The sequence below is a fragment of the Nannizzia gypsea genome, genomic scaffold (assembly GCF_000150975.2).
Source record: "Nannizzia gypsea CBS 118893 supercont1.5 genomic scaffold, whole genome shotgun sequence".
Classification (NCBI taxonomy): domain Eukaryota; kingdom Fungi; phylum Ascomycota; class Eurotiomycetes; order Onygenales; family Arthrodermataceae; genus Nannizzia; species Nannizzia gypsea.
This window is the reverse complement of record NW_003345197.1, coordinates 1,882,160-1,902,859: the sequence shown is the minus strand read 5'-3', so window position 1 is coordinate 1,902,859 and position 20,700 is coordinate 1,882,160. Positions and strand designations below refer to the sequence as shown.

Sequence of the window (20,700 nt, the reverse complement as noted above, 5' to 3'; positions counted from 1 at the left end):
GCGCTATGTGCATATATGTCTAGGTGCAAGGATTTGTCTATGATTAAGATGCAGTGAAGAGCTGGGACATGGCTTCGATGGTCGTATTGCCTCCAGAGAAAATGACTCCGACATTCCAGCCGGCTTCACCACCTTCTTGCTCAACAATTCGTCGAAACTCCTCGTCGTAGAGGCAGACCGCGAGGGGGACAGCCGCACTGGGCTCAATGACCATCTTCATCCTCTCCACTACAAGCTTCATCGCGCTCTTGATTTGCTCCTCGGTCACGCTGAACACGCCGCGGGACTTGGTGGGATCGGAGAGGATGCCAAACGCGATCTCACCGATGGGAACCCTCAGCCCATCGGCGATGGTAAGTGACTTTACCTCTGGAATCCTTGCGCCCGCCTTAAGTCCACGGCGGGCATCGTCAGCTCCTTGAAACGATGGCTCGGCACCAAAGACGTGAATCTTCTTGCCATCTGCCTTTGGCTCGGCGAAGACGGTAGCGGCTCCGGAATTCAGGCCACCTCCACCTAGGGGGGTAATAACTGCATCCAGACCACATCCCTTCCCATCCTCAGTCTTGCGGACGCTCAGCTCGGGATTCTCAGACACGAGCTTGTTTACTTGGGCGTCTAGTTCAAGGCTAGCAGTTCCCTGGCCAATGACGGTATCTGAGTGGTCGTAGGGGTGAATCAGAATAGCTCCAGTTTCCTCCTGGACCTTCCGCATCACTTCTTCGCGCTCTTCACTCGTTGAGCCAGAGAAAATGACCTTCCCGCCGTAGCCCTTGGTGGCTTCGATCTTGGATGGGATAGATATCGTCGGCATGATAATGTATGCCGGGATTGAAAGAGTTGACGCAGCCAGAGCAACAGCCTGGGCATGGTTTCCTACACCCATCCATTAGCCGAGCGGTTCACGCCAAACCCAGTTGGTATCAGGACAGCAACGATAGAAACAGTCAGAGACAAGAAAACCGACCAGAGCTATGCGTGATTACACCACGCCTTCTCACTTCTTCCTCGCCCCTGGTCTGGAGCACTCGCAAGATGGAGTGGAAAGCCCCGCGCACCTTGAATGCACCGATTCGCTGGAAATTCTCGCACTTGAAGAAGAAGTTAATCTTCGGGCGAGCTGGCTGCTGGCCTTCGAATGGAGTTCCTTTCAGAGCATCAGCCGTCTGCGGAGAGGACGCGAGTGAGTTCAGCGTCTTGGACGTCAGGACTGGGGTCTCGTATATATGCGGCTTGACCATAGAATGTGCCGCCTGGATGTTCTCCCGCGTTACGGGAAGCCAGTGCTGCTTGTCCGTCATGTTTTATCGAGTCTTGCGTACTCCGTACCCTGTGCTCTAAGATAAGAGTCACCGCTGCAGTACCTTTTTGGAATTTCTATTCGTTTCTCATCCGTCCTCCAACCGTCCACAGTTCGGCTTTATATATCTCGATCTCGTATTCGCAGGGCGTGCGGCTCTTCTGCGACACGTGACACATGCACCACCAGCGCTACGGCCAGCGAGAGTGACCAGATACGTACGGAGTAACTAACTGACCCCTTTTCACCGTCATTGAATGATGCGAAGTCATTATTACAACCCGACAATAGGGCGCTACGTTCTTTCGTACACAAGGAGTCAAAGACCGTTCTCTACCGGCTCCCTTTCGTGGTGCGATAATGAAAGTGTGTTTGTTGCTAGTGGCCTCTTAGCTACGTCCCGTCAGTTCGCTTTTCTTTACTTTTTTCTCATGTATCTTCATGACTTTGTAGCACGGTAATGAGGAAAAATATCACCTTCTCTGCGTCATCAGTACGACCAGCCTCGATCACTATCGATAAACCTCCCTTTTCATTACTTACACGACCGCATCTATAAAAAGGCTCGAAAGAACGTACGCTTACCTTTTTTACCCTCAACCATCAGCTACGCAACAAATACTCTACTCTATATCACCACAGCCTTGAAATCGATCAACTGTTCGTCTGGACGCATCTTGAGCTAGTTTGACCTTGTATGTGCCATCCATCGGAACAACAGACTACAACTAACCCAGTATGTAACTTTAGGGACAGCACACCCGCACGCACTGGAGAAATTCCACATTTGTCTGCATCTATCACGAAATCAGCCATGGCTGGTATTTCAGATAGAGCTCTCTATCATAAGCTCACAAAACCTTCCACTATGGCGGAGAAGTTTAAAAAAATGCCATAGGGTTGGAAGCCTCCTCCCAGTCCTTACAAACTAGATGCCGATGATCTAAAGATTGGCACGCCTGAATATTTCTGGAAGTGCTATTTTTTCATCCATGGGAGTCTCATGGACATTGAAGTGCTTGCCGAAGCCCTCGGCGTACCATCTAACGATTTGAAACTAAAATTACGCCCTGCTCAGGTTCTGAGCTATGAGACTAAGTTCTGGCGCGGATGCCCTGTGCTTCAACATTCACAATTTGATGCTACTGTCGATGGTATGGCTTACTACGTGAAGACCCGGGAAGAGAGAGAGCGCCTCATAGAACATCAGCCAAAGGAATATATCCCGCATAACTGTCACATCAGATTCTCTGATCTTCCAAACGGAGAGACTGAACAGTTTGTTGGCGAAACTTCCGTGTGGAATGGGAATCCTAAAGAATTAACAGAAGAGCAATGAATGTCTCTGCTTCACTTTCTAGAATTGTCGAGAAAGAAATGTCATCCAGCATAATAAGTGAATGGCCCTCTGTTGCTTTAGGAGGAGATGAAGATCATCCCACTGCTCACTCTTCTATTCCCTTTTTTAAAGGTCTGCTTGATATTTCCAGTTATAGGAATATATCACTTCTAGCCTACATCTACTTTTCACCTATTTCCATTCACTGCCAAGTCGAGCAAATGGACGCCGACTATAAAGTCGGCATCGAGGTAGAGATCGTCCTGATACCAGAGGACAAGATGCTCAAGTCAATAGAGGACCTTGCAAAGAAGTTTGTAAACCGTTACCGCGAATTGGCAGAACAAATCCATTCTATGCATTATGACTTGGATGAGCTCCCGTACAATGGATCAAATCATCTAACAGAATGGAGGATGAAAGAATACTGCTCCCTTGATACTGAGAAACCTGAACAATGTATGTCTTTGTGCCTTTTCTATATACTTACCTGCTAATAAATCAACAGTTGCTGTCGAATGCTCATCCCCGATCATGCATCACCAACTGGAAAAAATCAGTAACATCGGTTTTCAACCATTTGAGATCCTTCGCAGATCTTGCAGTGAACAGCTCGTGTGGTTTCCATGTCCATGTGAGTAAAGAGAAAGGCTCCTGGAACCTGGAAGATCTTAAGCGCATATCGCGCGCTATTAATTATTTCGAGTCGTCTATTGAACTCGTCGTCCCTGAGAGCCGTCGAAGAAATATCTGGGGGAAAAGTAACTGGACAGATAACCCACGGTTTGATGGGTTATCTGAGGAAGACTCGTACGCTCTTATCGAGGCCTGTACAAACGATGTTTGAGCTTATACAGCTCATGAATTGCGGCAATGACCGCAATTATAGTTGGAACTTTACCATCCTGCTGGGGGAAGATAATTTGACAATCGAGTTCCGCTGCGGCCCTGGCCTAACCCACGAACAAGATGCATTTACATGGTGGGGTTTGTGGTTCGGTGCATTAATAGTTCACTGAACACGGAGAAACTCGAGAATTATAAAAAGGCCGTAGATGGCCTAAAAAGCTATTTATGCGCCTATTCCATTCCGAATAGCGGTCCGAGTTAGCTCGATCCCCTTTTCGATGGCAAGACGGGTGTCCTGGAGCCACGAAAGCTCGGCCCATTAACTTCAGGACAAGCTAGACGGCTCAGGGACAAAGCCGATGGAGCGAAAAACAAAAATACCACCAGACAGAGATGATCCTTGATCCCGATATGAGATGCTAGTACTGTGTAGAGGATACGGATATAGAATATGAATTGTTGCAGCATCTTTTGTATTCCCCCATATGGGCGGCAAAAATTAAAACAAACTACCAAGCTATTTTTGCAGTAACCAGAAGATAATGGTACAAAATGGGACAGCTTAAGAAGATGAAAAGGGAATAAAAAACGAAGGCCGTGGGTATCGGTCGGTTGGGCGGTAGAATGATCATATGCTTATCTTTATTTCTGGTTCTCCGGGCGCAGGGATCTATAGATAAGAAGACAGTGAGCATGAGGAAGCGCAATGACAAACTAAACACAGTAGATACTGAAATGGGTCTTACCTGACAGCCTTTCCAGCTCTCCAGATCTCCAGATCGCGGATTTCCTGCATCTCCTTCTCGTACTTCTCACGGTAGTCCTTCTGTGAGTTATAGTCCAAGGAGCGCTGAGTCTCCTTGCCGTCCTTCACGCTGTCATAGAGCTCGTTGAAGACAGGCTTGAGAGTATCCTTGAATTTGCTGCTCCAGTCGATGGCGCCACGGCGGGCGGTGGTGGAGCAGGCAGCGTACATCCAGTCCATTCCATTGGCGCCGATGAGAGGATACAGACTCTGGGTGGCCTCCTCGACGGTCTCGTTGAAGGCTTCGCTGGGGCTGTGGCCGCGCTCGCGGAGAACCTCGTACTGGGCGAGGAACATGCCATGGATGCCGCCCATCAAGCAACCACGCTCACCGTAGAGGTCGGAGTAAACCTCCTTTTCAAAGGTGGTCTTGTAGAGGTAGCCACTACCAACGGCGACGCCAAGAGCCACGGCTTTTTCCTCGGCCTTTCCAGTCACATCCTGGAAGACGGCAACGGAGGAGTTGATACCACGACCCTCACGGAAGAGAGAGCGAACGGTTCTGCCAGAGCCCTTGGGTGCCACCAGGATGACATCGATGTCCTTCGGCACTTCAACCTTGGTCAGGTCCTTGAAGACGGGGGAGAAGCCGTGCGAGAAGTAAAGGGTCTAGCATCCATGTCAGCGTATCTTCTTCACATCAGCGTTCAGCGTACATAAATACGACTGAGCCGCCGGGGAGCAACATTAGGTAGTTTACCTTTCCCTTAGTAAGCAGAGGCTTGATGGTAGGCCATGTCTCGCTCTGGGCAGCATCGCTGAGCAAGTTCATGACGATGGTTCCCTTCTTGATGGCCTCGGTGACATCGAACAAGTTCTTGCCGGGAACCCAGCCATCTTGAACGGCCTCCTTCCACGACGCACCGTCCTTTCGTACACCCACAATGACATTGAGACCGTTGTCACGCAGGTTAAGGCCCTGGCCGTGGCCCTGTGATCCGTATCCAATGAGGGCGAGTGTGTCATTCTTGAAGTACTCCTACACCGAACTGGTCAGCAAAAAACCGCCCAATTGACCAGTTTCCTTCCCCAGATGCACGTCTATGGACACTGCGGACTCACCAGGAGCTTCTCGCGTGGCCAATCCTCACGCTCTGCAAGCCTCGCTATTAGCACAATTCGACACCCCGACCGCAAAAAAGCCCACCCACCCAACCGGGCCCACCCAGCTCAACAAATTGACCGGAACAACTCACCGTAGACGGTCTCCTTGGTGCCGGCAAAATCGATGGTCTTGACGCCTCGAGTCTGCTGCATGGCCGGGGACGCAATGGCAGCTCTACCGGCAGCGACCAGGGTCGGTCGGGAGCTTGCAGCTACAACGAACGATCTCCGAGAGACGGCAGAGGCCGACTGGGATACATGGCGGGCAACAGCCCTGGCCAGAGGACGCGCAGCCATTGTCCGTGATAGCGTGGAAGAGGAGAAGAAGATGATGATGATGCTGAGGTTGGACTGTTGGAGTGCCGAAGTTGAAGTCTTGACTTGAAGCTGAAGTCGAGATCCAAGTTTGATTATTTAAATAGTAAAAATGAAGACGACGAAGGCGGAATGAGTCAAAAGAGGAAAAAGCCTCGGTCCGTCTTTGTTTCCTTTTGTGGCACTTTTTATGTTTTTTTTTCGGCCAGGGATGGCAGGAGCTTGGGCCATAACACCAAGCCTCTTTAGGCATAGCGCAAGCGATATCGGCTACAGGGATCAATAATTCTCCGATTGCACGTGATATAGATGACTAAATGCGTACGCGCTTGTCCCGAACCAACTTAGTAAGCGGACGCTTTCGGGCCGCCCAGATGTCGCCTTGATGCAACAAAATTCGCAATTGCAATTGACCTGCGAACAAGTCGGTATACTTTTCGTCAGTTCTCGCAAAGCGCCTTGAAGACCAATATAGCCTGCCGCAAATATCCAGCCGCCATATAGGTTATTGTACGGAGTATTCCCCCATCAGGCCTTGCCGTTATAACTGTTCCAGGGATTTCAAGGCCGCTTAACCTACGTATATTTGCCACTCGACGCCCGGGATCCTCCGAGACCTCGTCATGATATGCTCGCTAATTCCGCTGTGTCTCTACTTGTCATTCATGGGGATTTGCAGATGCCGGTATTCAACATTACCGGCTTCTTGGATGATTGGGAACACCTAGTTTCTTGCCCTCCGCCGTCCTCCGCTCTGGTCGACCATGGCCCCAACAATGAAATTAGGTGCCTGGTATACACGTTAGGTACCACCGCAAGGCCCAAATGAGTCGGGGTCAAGCAGCGAAGTATTATTTCTTTCGTCTCTGACAAAAATGCGCTATCCTTTTCGCCAGGAAACCATATAGCCCAAGTAAACAACCTCGCCTGGGGACGGTCATATTATTGATATCTGGGGTAGCCTCTTCTCTCGAGCTACGCTGATATGCTCTAGTCGACTCGAAATCTTGGATCCCCTCGTTCTGTCGGGAATGTTTCATCTTGCATAAATAGACTCTTGTCTCTTTCCAGTGTCCATATGCCCTCACTCTCTGTCCGGAGCTGTTCCAGACTCTACGGTGTTTACTTGTGGTTGGGAAGGCTTCTAACTATGAGTTTTTGAGCGAGATTACGACTAGTAACCCACATATATCAATTATCAACGCATATGGAAACCCATGCTTTTGCGGCCAAGTTGGTTGTTGTTCCACGAGAGCTTAAGCCTAATGGGCCAGTGGCCCAAGATACGCGGCCCAAGACTTGATTTATCAGAGATAGAAGCCGCTATCATTCGAGCAACTGGTGTGAGAAATGCTGCTGTTATTTCTTTTAAACCTGATGGCCACATTAACGTTGGCCTAGTGGCTTTTGTTGTACCACAGAAAGCGTCAAATCAAGTGCATGGCCTAGGTAATTGTGATCCTAATGCAATTGGTGAAGCCTGGGCTGAGCATTATGATGAGGTTTACTCGGACGATATATCAGTGCTCTCACTTTGCTGCTATATTAACCATAGCTCTAACAATTTCTTTCCTCGATTTTCAGCGTCAAACTCTGTGAAGAGTCCATTGGCAGGGATTGTATGATAGCATGCTCCCCTTTTTGGCTCTTGTTCGGGGAACTCGATGGCGATGTCTTAGGAAGGACAATCAAGAAAATTTTCCGCCGCCACGAGATTCTCCGGACTGTTTTTATTGACGTGGATGGGTCAACCAGGTCAGCAGTGGTCGGTTTAAAAGTGGCTCTCGAGCGAGTCACTCAACCCAAGGATGGTCCAGGAGGGTGCCAAGTCATTTATGTGGAAGTACGTGATGCGTCCTTTTGACCTGGGCAAGGAACCCGCGATCAAGCCTATTTTGTTTGAAAGGCAGCCTGGGCACAATAAGGCTCCTGGGTTTCAAGGAGTTCCTAGAATTCTCAGGTGTTCTACCACTGGTCAAAGTCCCTGTACCCGATTTATAGGTCTGGGAGAGTCGTGTGCCTTCCTTCAATGAATGCTGTGTATATTCCTTGCAGTTCTCTTCTGAAGACGTCATATGAATGCCAATGATATGGTGCATTAATAAACAAAAATATTGGGTTTCGCGCCTCCAAAGGAGCAAACCAGCACGATTGCCCTTATATTACGAGAGAACGTCAACCTCTCAGAACGAGGCAGGAATGTTTAAACTCGTAATTAAGAAAGAACTAAAGGACAAACTATGGGCCCTCTGCCAGCAGGAACTCGTCACCTAGTTTACGCTGCTTCTCTTGGTGTTCTGTGCTGTGTGTTTTCAACGGACGGGAAGGTCAGACGCGTCACTATGGGATTGCGAATCATAATAAAGAAGAACTGCAGCGGATGCTAGGTTTTTTTGCCAACCTCCAGGGGCAAGTCAAAGCAATAGCACACAAGGTCAGCCAGGTGATTTGTAGCAACACTGAAATTGAGCGAAAGACATTAGATTGCTCTAAGTGACAGAAGGCCCTTTTCCAAATGATTGTCTTCCTACAAGAGCATCAAATTGGGGAGGTATCTGAGCCTATATAGAGCAAAGTATTGTTTTACTTGTTTTTTCTTTCTTCCTTTGTAATATCTAATGCAGTAAATGTTACCTTTCGTCACCGCCGCATCTGCTAATTGGGTGCGCAGGTTAAAACATGCTACTTGATGGCGGATCAATACAGAGGATAAAGATACCGCTAAGCTACCTATGCTGGACAGAGCTAGCTAAGGCATTTATAATTTGGACAGGTATGATTTATGTGGCCTTCACAATTAACTATATGGCCTATTATGGACGCGCCGAGGTGGGGATGATTAGTACATCAGCTAGACAGAGCAGCGAGTAACTAGCGTGATCACGCCACTTGCAGTTACTGCACGTTCCAGCAATTAAATATAAATATTGTATATCGAAAATGTGCGCAGACCTCGAAGGGTCATCACTGGCGCAAAAAAGACTGAAAAGTAGTGCGGGGGTGCAGCAACCTTTTTGACTCAAACAGAGAATTCGCAAGAAATTCCACCAACCTTGCTGGAGAAGCCAGGCCGGACTACAGCAGTCTGTCAGGGAAATGGGAAATTCACTCAATGGACGGAGTCACCTCACTACCCAGCGGACTGCTTGCCGCGTAACCGCATCGCCGCCCCGCAAACCACAAGCTGACCTACTCCGTACATTAAATACAGCAGTATAGTTATGTAAGTATAACTAGTCCCTCCTGCCAGACAGCTGCTCCCACTACTCTGTACGCCGCTGTCAAACAGTAGACACCGAGGACGCGGTTGCGCGGGCGGGTTTGCCGCAGACCCTGTGACCCCATGACCGCGGGAGGCTCCCAGGCTCCCGGCCGCACTAACTAGTGAAACTCTAACCAACTTTAAAGTGGCTGCAGCGTTCGACCAGCCGCTGGCGTTGGTGGAACACAACTCGATCCCTGGCTGCATAGTTATCCCAGTCAGCCGAAGGGCCTGCATTCGCCCAACCAATCAACAGAGGTCGAGAGACTGGGCGCACAGCGTGCAGAGTGTAAAGCTTGCGGACGGGCTAGCCAGCGGGCGGAGACGCTTGAGGTCGCGCTGTGATGTGTCTCGTACGTTCGACCATGCATGGAGTAAATAACTCGTGAAGTCGTTCTAAGAGGGCCGTCTTCCACCCCTGGCATGGATAGATGGATCGTTAGTTAACTAGTTAGTTAACAGGTGGATGGTGCGTTGCCCCCACGTCTTCCATGCTGATTTTCCACCCCTGCCGTATCCTCGTTCTTCGTCAAGTGAACACAGAACCAAAAAGAGATTAATACACCTGAGAAACAGGAAACAGTGCGAAACCTGCGACCGAACGCCTGGCCGAAAGAAAGGAATATAAAGAGGACAAACGACGGGCCCCGACGATGCTGGCCTCGAAAATTCTCTCTTCAGCCCCCCACATCGCCACTCAACGGGCTCTGCTTGTACTTGACCTGCAAAACGACTTTGTCAGACAACATGGAAATCTATTTATCCCCAATACCGCAGACTTTCTATCGTTCATTCCGGACCTGGCTCGTCTTTTCCGCGACTCTGGAGAGGTGATTTGGGTACAGTCCGTATTTGAAAGGCGTCGTCCGGTAGTCAACGAAGCTCTGGGCGGAGGTACTGTTGTTTTGGAGGATGGACCACCTGCTACCACCAACGCGCCCGCTCCAAAAAGGTCGACTAAGAAACAGCAAGCAGAGCAAGCTCAACAACAGTCTTTGTTCTCAGACGACCTTGAGGCCTTCCTCTCGGCCTCGGACAAGGCCTGCGCAGGCCGGCGATGCTGTCTACCCAACTCCTCCGGATTCCACTTCCCTGCCCCGATTCTCGCCGCCATAGATCCCAACGAGGACACAGTCCTTGTCAAGTCAGAGTACTCGGCTTTTGAGACTCCGGGCCTGCTTCTCTCCCTTCGTTCTAGGTTCGTCACCGAGATTTTTGTTTGTGGCTCTCTGTCCAATGCATCCGTGTATGCTACCGTGGTCGATGCCGTCCGCCACGGTCTTGCCGTCACCCTGATTGAAGATTGCCTGGGATACCGGAGTTCGTTACGGCACCGCGAGGCAATGAGGCGTATGGCTGATATAATGGGTGCCAATGGAATAACGAGTTCTGAACTGATGGATGGCCAGGACTTTACTGTTGCTTCACCTGTTCGCGAGCAAGCAGACTCGTCACTTGTTACGGGCATCGAGGAGAAAATAGGTACGCTTGGACTCTCCTCACCCAACCACCAAAGTGCCGACAGCCAAAGTGCCACACGCCGCTTCGAGGAGGGGGGTGCTGACGAGCCGCAAGATATCCTTCAAACAAGCCAGCGGCCAGTCGATCGTCCCGAGGAGAAGGAATTTAGAACGTCACAAGATGGTCAGCAGCAGCCTGTGGAATCGCCATCATTATCTCGAAACCAAAAGGCACCTCTGCCTCTCGTCTGTTCCCCTGGAGACTGTATTGCAAGCGGAGACTCCCGGATTCTCTACGATCTCGCTATCCCTGCCGATTCATTCCAGCGACTCCGTGGCGAGGTCGACTGGCAGAAGATGTACCACATGTCGGGACAAGTCCCCAGGATGGTCTCTGTTCAAGGTAATGTGGCTCCTGATGGATCAATACCAATATACAGACACCCGGCAGATGAGTCCCCGCCGTTATCTCCATTTAGCAAGACTGTTGATGAAATACGGATGGTGGTTGAGAAGCAGCTGGGCCACCCGTTAAACCACGCCCTTATACAGTTATATCGGGATGGTGAAGATCGCATCTCTGAACATTCTGACAAGACCCTTGATATAGTCAGGGGATCGAACATCTGTAATGTTAGCCTGGGAGCGTTAAGGACAATGACACTACGCACGAAGGTTGATGCAAAGAAATCTACAAATTCGCCATCTGAGAATGCAAGGCAAACACAACGCGTCCCTATGCCACATAACTCTCTTTTCATTCTTGGGGAGAAGTCTAACATGGAATGGCTTCATGGTATCCGGCCGGACAAGAGAATGGAGAAGGAGAAATCCAAAGAGGAAAAGGGGTTTAACGGGGAACGGATTTCTCTAACCTTTAGGCACATTGGAACTTACATCAATCCCAAGTCAGACACAATCTGGGGCCAGGGCGCTGTGTCAAAGGAGAAAGAGAGAGCCGGAAAAGTTGTACATGGAGTGTCCTCTGAGACCGAGCGGATGATTCGTGCATTCGGCCAGGAGAACCATCAATCGAACTTTGACTGGGATATAAATTATGGGCGCGGGTTCGATGTCGTTAACTTCGTTACCACTTCCTCCGTGACATTTGTGCCTGGGGCTTGTGACAAGGTAACAGACCTACAGGTACGCCTTGCGCTGACCGAAAACGGAATTCGGTATAAAATATCTACCGCTCAAGACTGTCCATCGAATGTTGAAGCTGGCACCAAGACCTTGTTGGCGAGAAGGGAACAGCCCTCTCTACTTGTTGACGCAGATGGGCCATCTGTTCTGACTGGACGTGTAGCAATTCTTCAGTACATTGCCAAAACCGCCCATCGCCGCCTCACCGACATGGTGCCCGACCCTGATATGAAAGCAGATGGTTTGACCTTGGAGGACAGGCTCGATGCTGCTGATGAACTGCATCATGCATGGATTGCATCTTCCGGTAGCAATTTTGAGCAGGCTACAGCGAAACTATCAACCTTCAATTCACTAATTTGCGGCAAGTTATATATCAACGGAAAGCTATTTGGAGTTGATGACTGTGCTTTTTGGTCTGTGCTTAAACAAATCATGGAAACAAAAGACAGTGATAAGGTTGTCGAGGAAAAATTCCCCCTTCTCATGGGGTACTATTCGAGAGTCCGGAAAAGAGCCTGTGTGAAGCAGGTCATGGATGAAATGCTGGTAGCTTCTGGGTAGACCTCCGCTCGCTGTGTCGCTTAAATGTTTGGTGCGAGAGGCCTTTGTTATAGCGTTCAGCTTGGAAATAACAATACGTTCTATATAATCCCGATTTGTTATGTACAGATAAATCTTTCATTTCAAATGCTAGCAGGAGGTGTTTCATACTTTCATAGCTTCTCGAATGTAGGAGTCCTTTTCTCCAAACCCGATAGAAGGGCATTTGATATATCGTCTGTCTGAAGAGCTGCGCTGTTCCACACACCAGTATATCTCAAACCTTTCGGTATAGTTAGCCACAACATCCCAATGGTTTCTGCATGGAGAAGAATCACATACCATCCTGAACGGAATGGTCAATTGACCAGTTAAGCAGCTCCTTGGTACCCTGGACAGCGACCGGGCTCTTGGAGGCAATCAGTTTTGCAGTACCCAATGCCTTTTCGATCATAACCTCTTTGTTATCGAACACAGCGCTGACATATCCCACCTCCTTCGCCTCTTGGGCTCCAAAAACCCTGGCCGTCAAACAAACCTCCTTAACCCAGCTATAGCTTCCTACGGCCTTGGGGAGGCGGGACAAGGTACCAATATCCGCTGCAAGACCAATATCAACCTCCTTGACGGAAAACTTCGTATCAGCAGCGCAGTATCGAATATCCGTCGCAGCTGAGAGGTCAATCCCGAGCCCAAAATTTATCCCGTGCATCGCCGCAATGACCGGCTTCTCGCACTTTTCTACCGCGGTAATACAGTCCTGGAAAGAGGCGATGTGACGGCGGAAAAGGGCAGCGTTTCGTGCAGCATCGCCATCTGGCTTGGGACCCAGAAGACCCTTCGATGCAGCCTTGACGTCTAGCCCTGCGGTGAATGCGCGGGAGCCAGCACCCGAAAGGACGACGGCCCGTACGTTGGGGTCGTGGGATAGCTGGCCGAATATATCGCGGAGTTCTAGCCACATCCTGTACCCGACACTGTTAGTAGGTTACTCTATAGTCGCCAGTGAGAATACACAACCATACGCTTCAAAAAAGGAGTTGAGCTTGTCTGCTCGGTTGATTTCGACATGGGCGACATATTCGGCTGGAAAGGTAACGAGGAAGTGTTTAGGGGAGTAGTTGGAGGCCATGGTGATGATAAATTCGTTGCTGTTCACTGAAATTACAGTAAAGAGAGGCCGGTAGATAGATGTACGCTTGATGTAATAGCTTTATAGCTACATGTCTTTTCTTCAAGCCGGCCATGTGAAGCAGCGCGGCAAACGGAAGCGTAACCGTTGGAGAGAAAGCGGCGCTGGACCTCGGCTCAAAATCGTTGTTTATCAACACAGCTATGTTAGCCATATGCCAAGTTAACCGATTGATGTTCCATTTTTCAAGTAGCAGCATAGAACAGAGTGGATGTCAGAATAATCAGAAGTTGTTATTTCGAGTTTCCCTCGTTGTGTCTATTGTTTACTTATAACTACTGGACAGCATTTTCCCAACCGGCTCTGCTAGGGTTTTTATGGCTATTGGTCGCGACATGTCTCCAGCATCACAGATAACAGTCCAAAAGTGTATTAGCCAGGCAGATATTGCTATCTCCACGAGATATAACTATGCAGATGCTTCTAGTGGGCCATTCAAACGGTTACGTTGGACAGCCATGGGTGTCGATCACTGGTGCGAACCAGAACCCTGTTTGATAGGAACCAGCCCAGGTGCGCTGGAGTGACTTGAGAGTATCGGACACGGGGTCGTATAAGGACGGCGGCTACTCTGACTCGGATTCTTCTGGTTGCATGAGCTTCCCATCGAGTTCCTGCATTCATGGTTAGTTTTATATCTTCGCGCGGCTACCGGTGGCGATGAATCCGTGCCTTTGCCAGTCGAATTTTAAGGCTCGCAAGTTGGCTCTCTTTGACAACCAGGTATCGGTCGTCACCCTCTAGGTCTTCAACAATATACTCGTTATTCTGAAGCCTATCATACTTGAGTATGATGGCTTTCACAGACGGGTCGCACTCGATTAAAACGCCTATTAAAGAGGTTAGCTGAATAGTCAAATGCAACATCCACCCAGCCCATCTCCTATCGGCGTACCTTTCACAGCTCGGGGCATCTTGTCTCTCCTATGCTTTTCCTTCGCTAGACAGAGTCGCATGCGTCAAATATTGGTGGTAACTAAGCGCCACTTCAGACTAACTATTTATAGCTAGTTTATTAAACACGAAACATGAGAGCCTGCACATTCGCTAGTTAAGCGCCTGCAGCCTACGACCGTAGTTTGCCGACCAACTCGTTAATTAGCTAGCCGCGGTAAATTTTAAACGTCATCAACTTGTTTGTTCTTTTCCTCCTTTTCTTCTACAGGACAAAGGAAGAGGAACACACAACCCACGCCATGGCTCTCTTTGTTATCTTACGTCAGAGCAACACAAGTGAGATGAGAACTTTGAACATAAAAAGCCGCTTCTGCCCACAAATAACTACATGTCATGGGCACCTATTACTTTTTCTCCTCCCAGGCTGGCATTTTTATCCAGCTTAAGCTGAGGGCATTCTCACAGACTTTTGTCTCTTCAGGTAACTCTTACGGCTGTTGGGCTACCTCCTTGCACTTTTAAATCTGAATTTAGAGCCCGTTATCACACCCAGAATGGTCGGAATACCACGGAGGCCCGAAGGCTCAGAAGATTCTGGGTATGGCAGCAGTAAGTATTCGAGAGCTCTTCTGATACAACATGTTTTAACTAACAGATATCAAGTACCACCTAGTGACTCTCCTATCACAATAGAGCATTGGGTAGCGAGCAGAGACAATTTCCGAGTCGCCGCTGATAACCAACTGCCTATGCCTTGGCGCTCAAAAATAGTCTCTGCTGACATTGAGTGGGAGGAGATATACAAAAGAAACATCCAGCCACAGATTCCTGGTATACTAGCCAAGTATGGCCTTTCCTGTGGTGCAGACAGGCTGGACCGTCGTCAGCCTTGGGACGAGTCCTATGAAACTAAAGACGTCATCACAATATCTACGCACGACACAAGGCCGAGAAAAGACTGGCAGGATGCGGCCAACGCGGTGCTTGCGGTGGTTAAAGATAACGTCCCTAACCACCTCTCATACCCCATTCAAGTTGAGATACTTAACTACGATAAGATATATGATGATACATCGAGTGCCTTGCCGAATGACCCATCCATTGTTGGCCCTCTCGAGCAAGTCAAAAGCCGAATCGTGGAAGAGGTCTCAAAATCTATGGACAATGTATGGTCATCCATTGCGTTTCATATGCGTCACCGTCGCAGTGACTTTGATGCACCTCGGAAACCTACCATCCTCGTGGTGTGCCGTCCACACTCCGTGTGTGACTTTGTGGAGGCCGAAGATCGTCTCCTTGATATTTTAAATGAGCTGGACATTTCGGTGTACTTGGAATTTGTTCCGGGGAAACTTGTCCTTGCGAACCCAGGGCCTAAACCAACCCCCATGTACGTCCTACCTCAGGATCTCCCGGCAAAGCCTGAGAATGGAAGCTCCATAGGCGTCATGGGAAACGACACCAATGCCGGAACATTAGGGGGCTGGCTTTTACTCAATCTCCCACGAGAGAAGCGGCAAATCAAATGCGCCATGACATGCTACCATGTAGTACGTGGTAATGACAACAGCATGACTGGCTACACCGATTCACATGGTATTCATTGGAGTGACCCACGCGGGCGGCTGACCATCCAGTATCCGGCAGCCTTAGATGCAAAAGGTGCCCGAGCTGACCTGGAGGCACTGTGTCAGGATTCCCCTGGCAGTCAGCAATTGAAGCTGCAGCGAAGCATGCTATCAGCCCTCATGTCAGGACCAGGAATTGGGAAAGTCCTCCTCGCATCGGGACATCAAGTTCGAAACAATCGTCGGGTCGACTGGGCACTGATCGAGAGTCCTGAGACATATTCTAACAATAGGCCCCCCCAAATTAGCCAAGGCCGTTTCCGCATGCCACCTAATCCACACGTTTATAACCCCCGTCCTGATGCAAAAATTCGACAATTTGATTATTGGAAGAAAGACGAGTGGGTTGTCAAACTTGGGAGATCGACTTTGACGTCCGGGGTTGTTAATGGCATGAAACGGGTTGAGTGGGGCCCTGGTTACGTTACCGAAGAGACCGAGCTTATGTCTGACTACACCGATATGGCGATTGACGGCGACAGTGGATCATTTGTTGTCAACAAGCAGGGACATTTACTTGGTATGCTATTCGCAGTATGCAAGGAACCTACATCCTATCACACCGCGTATATGACTCCGTTCAATGAAATACAAGCCCACGTCAAGGAGATGACTAATGGAGGGTTCTTGAGCTTCGACTGAAGAGGAGTCGGCGAGTTGTCACATTGCCCGCTGGAGTTTTACTATGTTTATACTCTATAGACTTCATTTAGATGGATGGTGACTATTAGCGAGGAGCTGTTCCTAGCCCTCCGGTTCAGTAGCAAACTAGTTATAGATTATTCTTCTTCCGCTCCCACGGCCTTTTTGAATCCGCTTGTTTCCCATAAGACAGTTAACTAGTTACGTTTAGCCGCGCAGAAGCATCACTAAAATATTTCAAAGGCAGTGACATCGACACCATGATCGCTATGATGATGACTCCCCGCCAGTAACGTCCACTTCAGAGCATCCTGTCTGCCTTTTCAGCGTTAAAAATCAAATGCCTTTTGCCAACCCAACTCCGGATTGTCTGAATCGCCACAAGCATGATCTCCCCCTCACAAACAGCTTCACCAAAACACAACCATTGCGCTCTTTAACCGTGAAACAGCCCAAAACTTCCTCGAATATGTTGCTACCTGGACTCGTGGGCGATATTGCTCTACGGCATCGCATCCGCTGTGCATTGAGCCGGTGGCCCAGTTGATGCAAAGATCGTTCGATGCTATGCGTGCCAGTGCAGGGAATGACTGGCCACACGCGGGTATAGCGACGGAGGCATACGATATCTTTCTTGTCCATAGCTATCACTCGCCCAAGGCCCGACGATATCGTGGGAGAGCCAACAAGTCTTTGCTATGATTTCGGCGGACTTGGAGTCGTAATGCTTCTATGTTGAGTTTCCTAACTATCTTAGGTAGTAGGGGCTTTTATGAAATGAGGGGGTTTAACCAAATTTATACCATGGTTCCCCTTATCGCCCAAAACTTGTACATGGGGAAAGTATTCTTCCCAAGACGGTTTCTGCTCTTGAATAAACCCTTCAAGTTCAGGCTTATATGGAATGATTAATATCTTTTGTGACTTACATCACTCCGCAAGCAACCCTGTTACAAAGAATCAGGGATTGTCAGAAACATATCAATGTTATCGTTGTTGACACCTTCACGTCAGATATTGTTCGTCTTGATGAAGCCTTGGAGTTGGATGGAGTGTTGCTTCGTTATTGTGATGCCTGCACGAAGTGAACGCCATATAAGAAACTGCCTGTCTACCTGCTACAAAGCTGTAGCAAGCTCGTTGTGACTGAATTTCAGGTCTTTGTCGCAGGAATAGACGGATGACCACCGGGCGACCTTTTATCCTAGCTGAGGTTTCAATCACCCTCGGGTCTATCACTTTAGTGTCGACGTTTTATATTCAACTAGACTCCTCACTTGTCTGTGTATCTCATTATACCCATTTCCTTACAGCCGGGATGGCCGCATACGTACCGTGTTTATCATAATCAGAGTTTCTCAGCAGCTGTTTCTATCAAACGCCGGACACGCCATTTACGGTTATCCGACAGTATTTTGAGAATTCGGGATAATTAACCCCGCAGCATCCTGCCAGATCTGCGCGTGGCGTTCTTAATATGCATGGCTAAGTGGTCCTCAGCGTCTGACAGGTGGGCTGAGAGAATGTTTGCTACGGCTGAAGGATCTTCAGCTATTCCTTAGGGAACTACATATATAGGAGCGCTGTCTGCCCTGCACGGAAGATGAAGGATGGAATCTTGCACCTCTTGAATATACCCTTGAGAAAACCTCCTCTCCTGCCCAGCACTCATGCCTTCTTCCGGATCTGCCGCTTTGGATGTTTTTTTTATATCACTGAAAGACGAACTGGCGCCCAAGTTGTCCAGCTCAGCTTTGATCACAGTTCCAACTGATCCGGAAGAGAAGGGATATACTCGATGGAGTGAGTACAATGCTCCCACCCCCGGGGCGATTGTCACTCCGGCCACCGAGCAAGACGTTGCCGCCATTGTATGTTTGCTAACCCCTTATTATTTCTTGTGCTATAACAACCAAGAAGATAATATCTACTGACTAGTGAAAGGTTCAACACTGTATATCCCATGGAATACCTTTCCTAGCCCAGTCTGGTGGGCACGGATGGTCCAGCACCCTTAACCTGGATCACAGTGGGATCATTATCAGCCTCAGGAAGCTGAACACCGTCACTTTTAGCTACGATGGCACAGAGGCGACCATTGAAGGCGGGGCTTTAATCTCTGAGGTCATGGAAGCTGCCTCACAAAAGAGCTCGCTTGTCATTACAGGTAATTGTAACTGCGTCGGCGCTCTAGGTGCTGCTCTGGGTGGCGGTTACGGCTACTTGACTGGCCTCCAGGGCCTTGCTATCGACAACATAATCTCCCTAACTGTTGTCACCGGTACCGGTACCCTCAAGACCGTTACTGCTGATAGTGATCCCGACCTCTTCTGGGCCCTACGCGGCGCTGCCCCCAACTTTGGCATCGTCACCTCCATCGTGATGAAGGCATATCCAGTGGAGGCCTCAGGCCAGTATGCTTGGATAGGAGCCCTCGTTTATCCCGCCGAAAAGGTCGAGGCAGTTATCAGGGCAATCAGCAAACTCACCCTAACTCCAAAGATGAACGTATTCTTCTACTTCCTTACATCTGGCGCCCCAAACTTTATCCCACAGATAGCTGTTACTCCATGGTACTATGGCACAGAAACTGAAGGGCGCGCTGCCTTTGCCTCCGTCATTGATATCGGTCCCATAGCCGATACCACCAAGGTGATGCATTATCCTAGGTGGAATGACGGCGCTGCACATTTCTGCGTCCGTGGCGGCTACAGGCCTGGGTTCGGTGTAGCGCTTTCTTCCATCGTACCCGAAACATGGATGAAGGTATGGGACGAGTATGTCTCGTGGACGTCTTTGAGCGACACCGGCAGCAGCGTTGTTTTGATGGAGGCATATTGCCTTAACAAGATCCGATCTGTCCCTAACCATTCCTCATCTTTTCCATGGCGAAGTACAGTAGCTGTCAACGCTATCGCTCTTCCTTTCTATACTGATAAGAAGTTGGAAGCGGAGGCCGTGTTGCTGGGCCAGCGTATTCGAAGTCTCCTCCAGTCTACCGATGGTCTAGGATCCCGCGCCATGTACGTTCCTATTTACTCTTGACTCCCAGTAATAGAGATTTATTTTATATTCAATCTAGGTACGTCAATTTTGCCCACGGAGACGAGGATCCCGCAGAGGTATATGGTTTAAATCTCCCTCGCCTACAAGAAATCAAGGCTAAAGAAGATCCAAACAACTTCTTCTGCCACTGGTTTGGGTTGGCCCGGCGTCTTGAGAGTCCTTCAGCAGCAGGGATCGGAGGAGGTGCGCTTGACTCGACTAGTCACTAAGCTGTATAGTTAAGTTCCCTACCATAGAATTAATATTATTTACTCTTTATCTTCATCTACTCCCATTAACTTACTGATCACCGTTCGCTTTCTACGTACCAAGCTAGACGCAAAAATAAACAACCAAATTACCAACCAAATTACTTCTGACATCAAAAAGCTCGTTGGGAAAGAACGCCGTCGAGTTGCTAATAGTTACATAGGTAAAACTTAGGAGGGATTGGCTAACTAGAGGCCCGAGTCGCTTTCATTGTAATGGAAGCTTATGACGACGACAACTACTCCGTATTGACCTGGGCTTGTCTTTGGCCTGTCTCTGGCCTGTCTTTTAGTTCCCTTCGCGTCGCGTCTCTTTCTCAACTTTCTTACTACATATTTTATCCTCGTTTTTGCCAGACATAGTTATCAGTTCAGGCTGGCTGCAAGGATGTCAACTCGAGGTAGTTAATAGAAGACGCACTTTTCGACGCTTCGTTGGGAGCGCCACTGTTTCAGCAGCAACCTGGTCTGCATTTCCCTACCCACGCATCCCTCTCGAGGCTCAGGATCGAGCCGCCGACACCCTTACTGGACCGTTCGCCTCCGAGCCAGTTTGTGGTTCGGAAAGATGGGACAGATTCCGATCCAAGTGGGCCCACGACTTTTGATTATTATAAAGGGGGTTTCGTTCTACCGGAGGAAATAGTTACGGGAAGCGAAGATTGTGTTTACCACACAGGAATTCGCCGTTAGTAGAAATAGTTATTCAATCTGATTCCACCCCAGATCGCCCTCCTCGTGGGCACGGACGGAATGGATTTAGTTCCCCGTGTTAGTTCAGAAGTAGTTTTTGCTGCATTGGAGGATTAAAAAAGATTAACTACCTAACTAGGAAGGTAATGCGAGGTGTCGGCTTGCTGGGTCTGTGATTATTTACCAAGGGGGTATTGGCTTTAGAGGGAAC

General features: G+C 49.1%; 7 protein-coding genes across 7 annotated transcripts; 4 read left to right on the top strand and 3 right to left on the bottom strand.

The window, feature by feature from the left end:
* Positions 1–43: 43 nt before the first annotated feature.
* MGYG_06564 (threo-3-hydroxyaspartate ammonia-lyase) lies at positions 44–1,301 on the bottom strand (the record flags this gene model as incomplete). The annotated part of the gene is made up of 2 exons (XM_003171973.1): positions 44–876; positions 968–1,301. The coding sequence occupies 2 exons, from the start codon at positions 1,299–1,301 to the stop codon at positions 44–46; spliced, it is 1,167 nt and encodes a 388-aa protein (XP_003172021.1).
* An 813-nt stretch (positions 1,302–2,114) lies between these two features.
* MGYG_06563 (hypothetical protein) lies at positions 2,115–3,486 on the top strand (the record flags this gene model as incomplete). The annotated part of the gene is made up of 4 exons (XM_003171972.1): positions 2,115–2,179; positions 2,219–2,578; positions 2,629–2,956; positions 3,148–3,486. 4 exons carry the CDS (start codon positions 2,115–2,117, stop codon positions 3,484–3,486), a joined length of 1,092 nt encoding a protein of 363 aa, XP_003172020.1.
* Positions 3,487–4,130: 644 nt separating this feature from the next.
* MGYG_06562 (ketol-acid reductoisomerase) lies at positions 4,131–5,694 on the bottom strand (the record flags this gene model as incomplete). The annotated part of the gene is made up of 5 exons (XM_003171971.1): positions 4,131–4,158; positions 4,235–4,902; positions 4,994–5,272; positions 5,356–5,387; positions 5,490–5,694. The coding sequence occupies 5 exons, from the start codon at positions 5,692–5,694 to the stop codon at positions 4,131–4,133; spliced, it is 1,212 nt and encodes a 403-aa protein (XP_003172019.1).
* Positions 5,695–9,627: 3,933 nt separating this feature from the next.
* On the top strand, positions 9,628–12,144 carry MGYG_06561 (isochorismatase family protein; the record flags this gene model as incomplete). The annotated part of the gene is made up of 1 exon (XM_003171970.1): positions 9,628–12,144. One exon carries the CDS (start codon positions 9,628–9,630, stop codon positions 12,142–12,144), a length of 2,517 nt encoding a protein of 838 aa, XP_003172018.1.
* Positions 12,145–12,296: 152 nt separating this feature from the next.
* MGYG_06560 (Delta(3,5)-Delta(2,4)-dienoyl-CoA isomerase) lies at positions 12,297–13,255 on the bottom strand (the record flags this gene model as incomplete). Its single annotated transcript, XM_003171969.1, has 3 exons — positions 12,297–12,406; positions 12,466–13,088; positions 13,149–13,255. 3 exons carry the CDS (start codon positions 13,253–13,255, stop codon positions 12,297–12,299), a joined length of 840 nt encoding a protein of 279 aa, XP_003172017.1.
* A 1,511-nt stretch (positions 13,256–14,766) lies between these two features.
* MGYG_06558 (hypothetical protein) lies at positions 14,767–16,482 on the top strand (the record flags this gene model as incomplete). The annotated part of the gene is made up of 2 exons (XM_003171968.1): positions 14,767–14,821; positions 14,876–16,482. The coding sequence occupies 2 exons, from the start codon at positions 14,767–14,769 to the stop codon at positions 16,480–16,482; spliced, it is 1,662 nt and encodes a 553-aa protein (XP_003172016.1).
* A 1,670-nt stretch (positions 16,483–18,152) lies between these two features.
* MGYG_06557 (FAD binding domain-containing protein) lies at positions 18,153–19,757 on the top strand (the record flags this gene model as incomplete). Its single annotated transcript, XM_003171967.1, has 3 exons — positions 18,153–18,353; positions 18,427–19,505; positions 19,565–19,757. 3 exons carry the CDS (start codon positions 18,153–18,155, stop codon positions 19,755–19,757), a joined length of 1,473 nt encoding a protein of 490 aa, XP_003172015.1.
* Between the last annotated feature and the right edge of the window lie 943 nt (positions 19,758–20,700).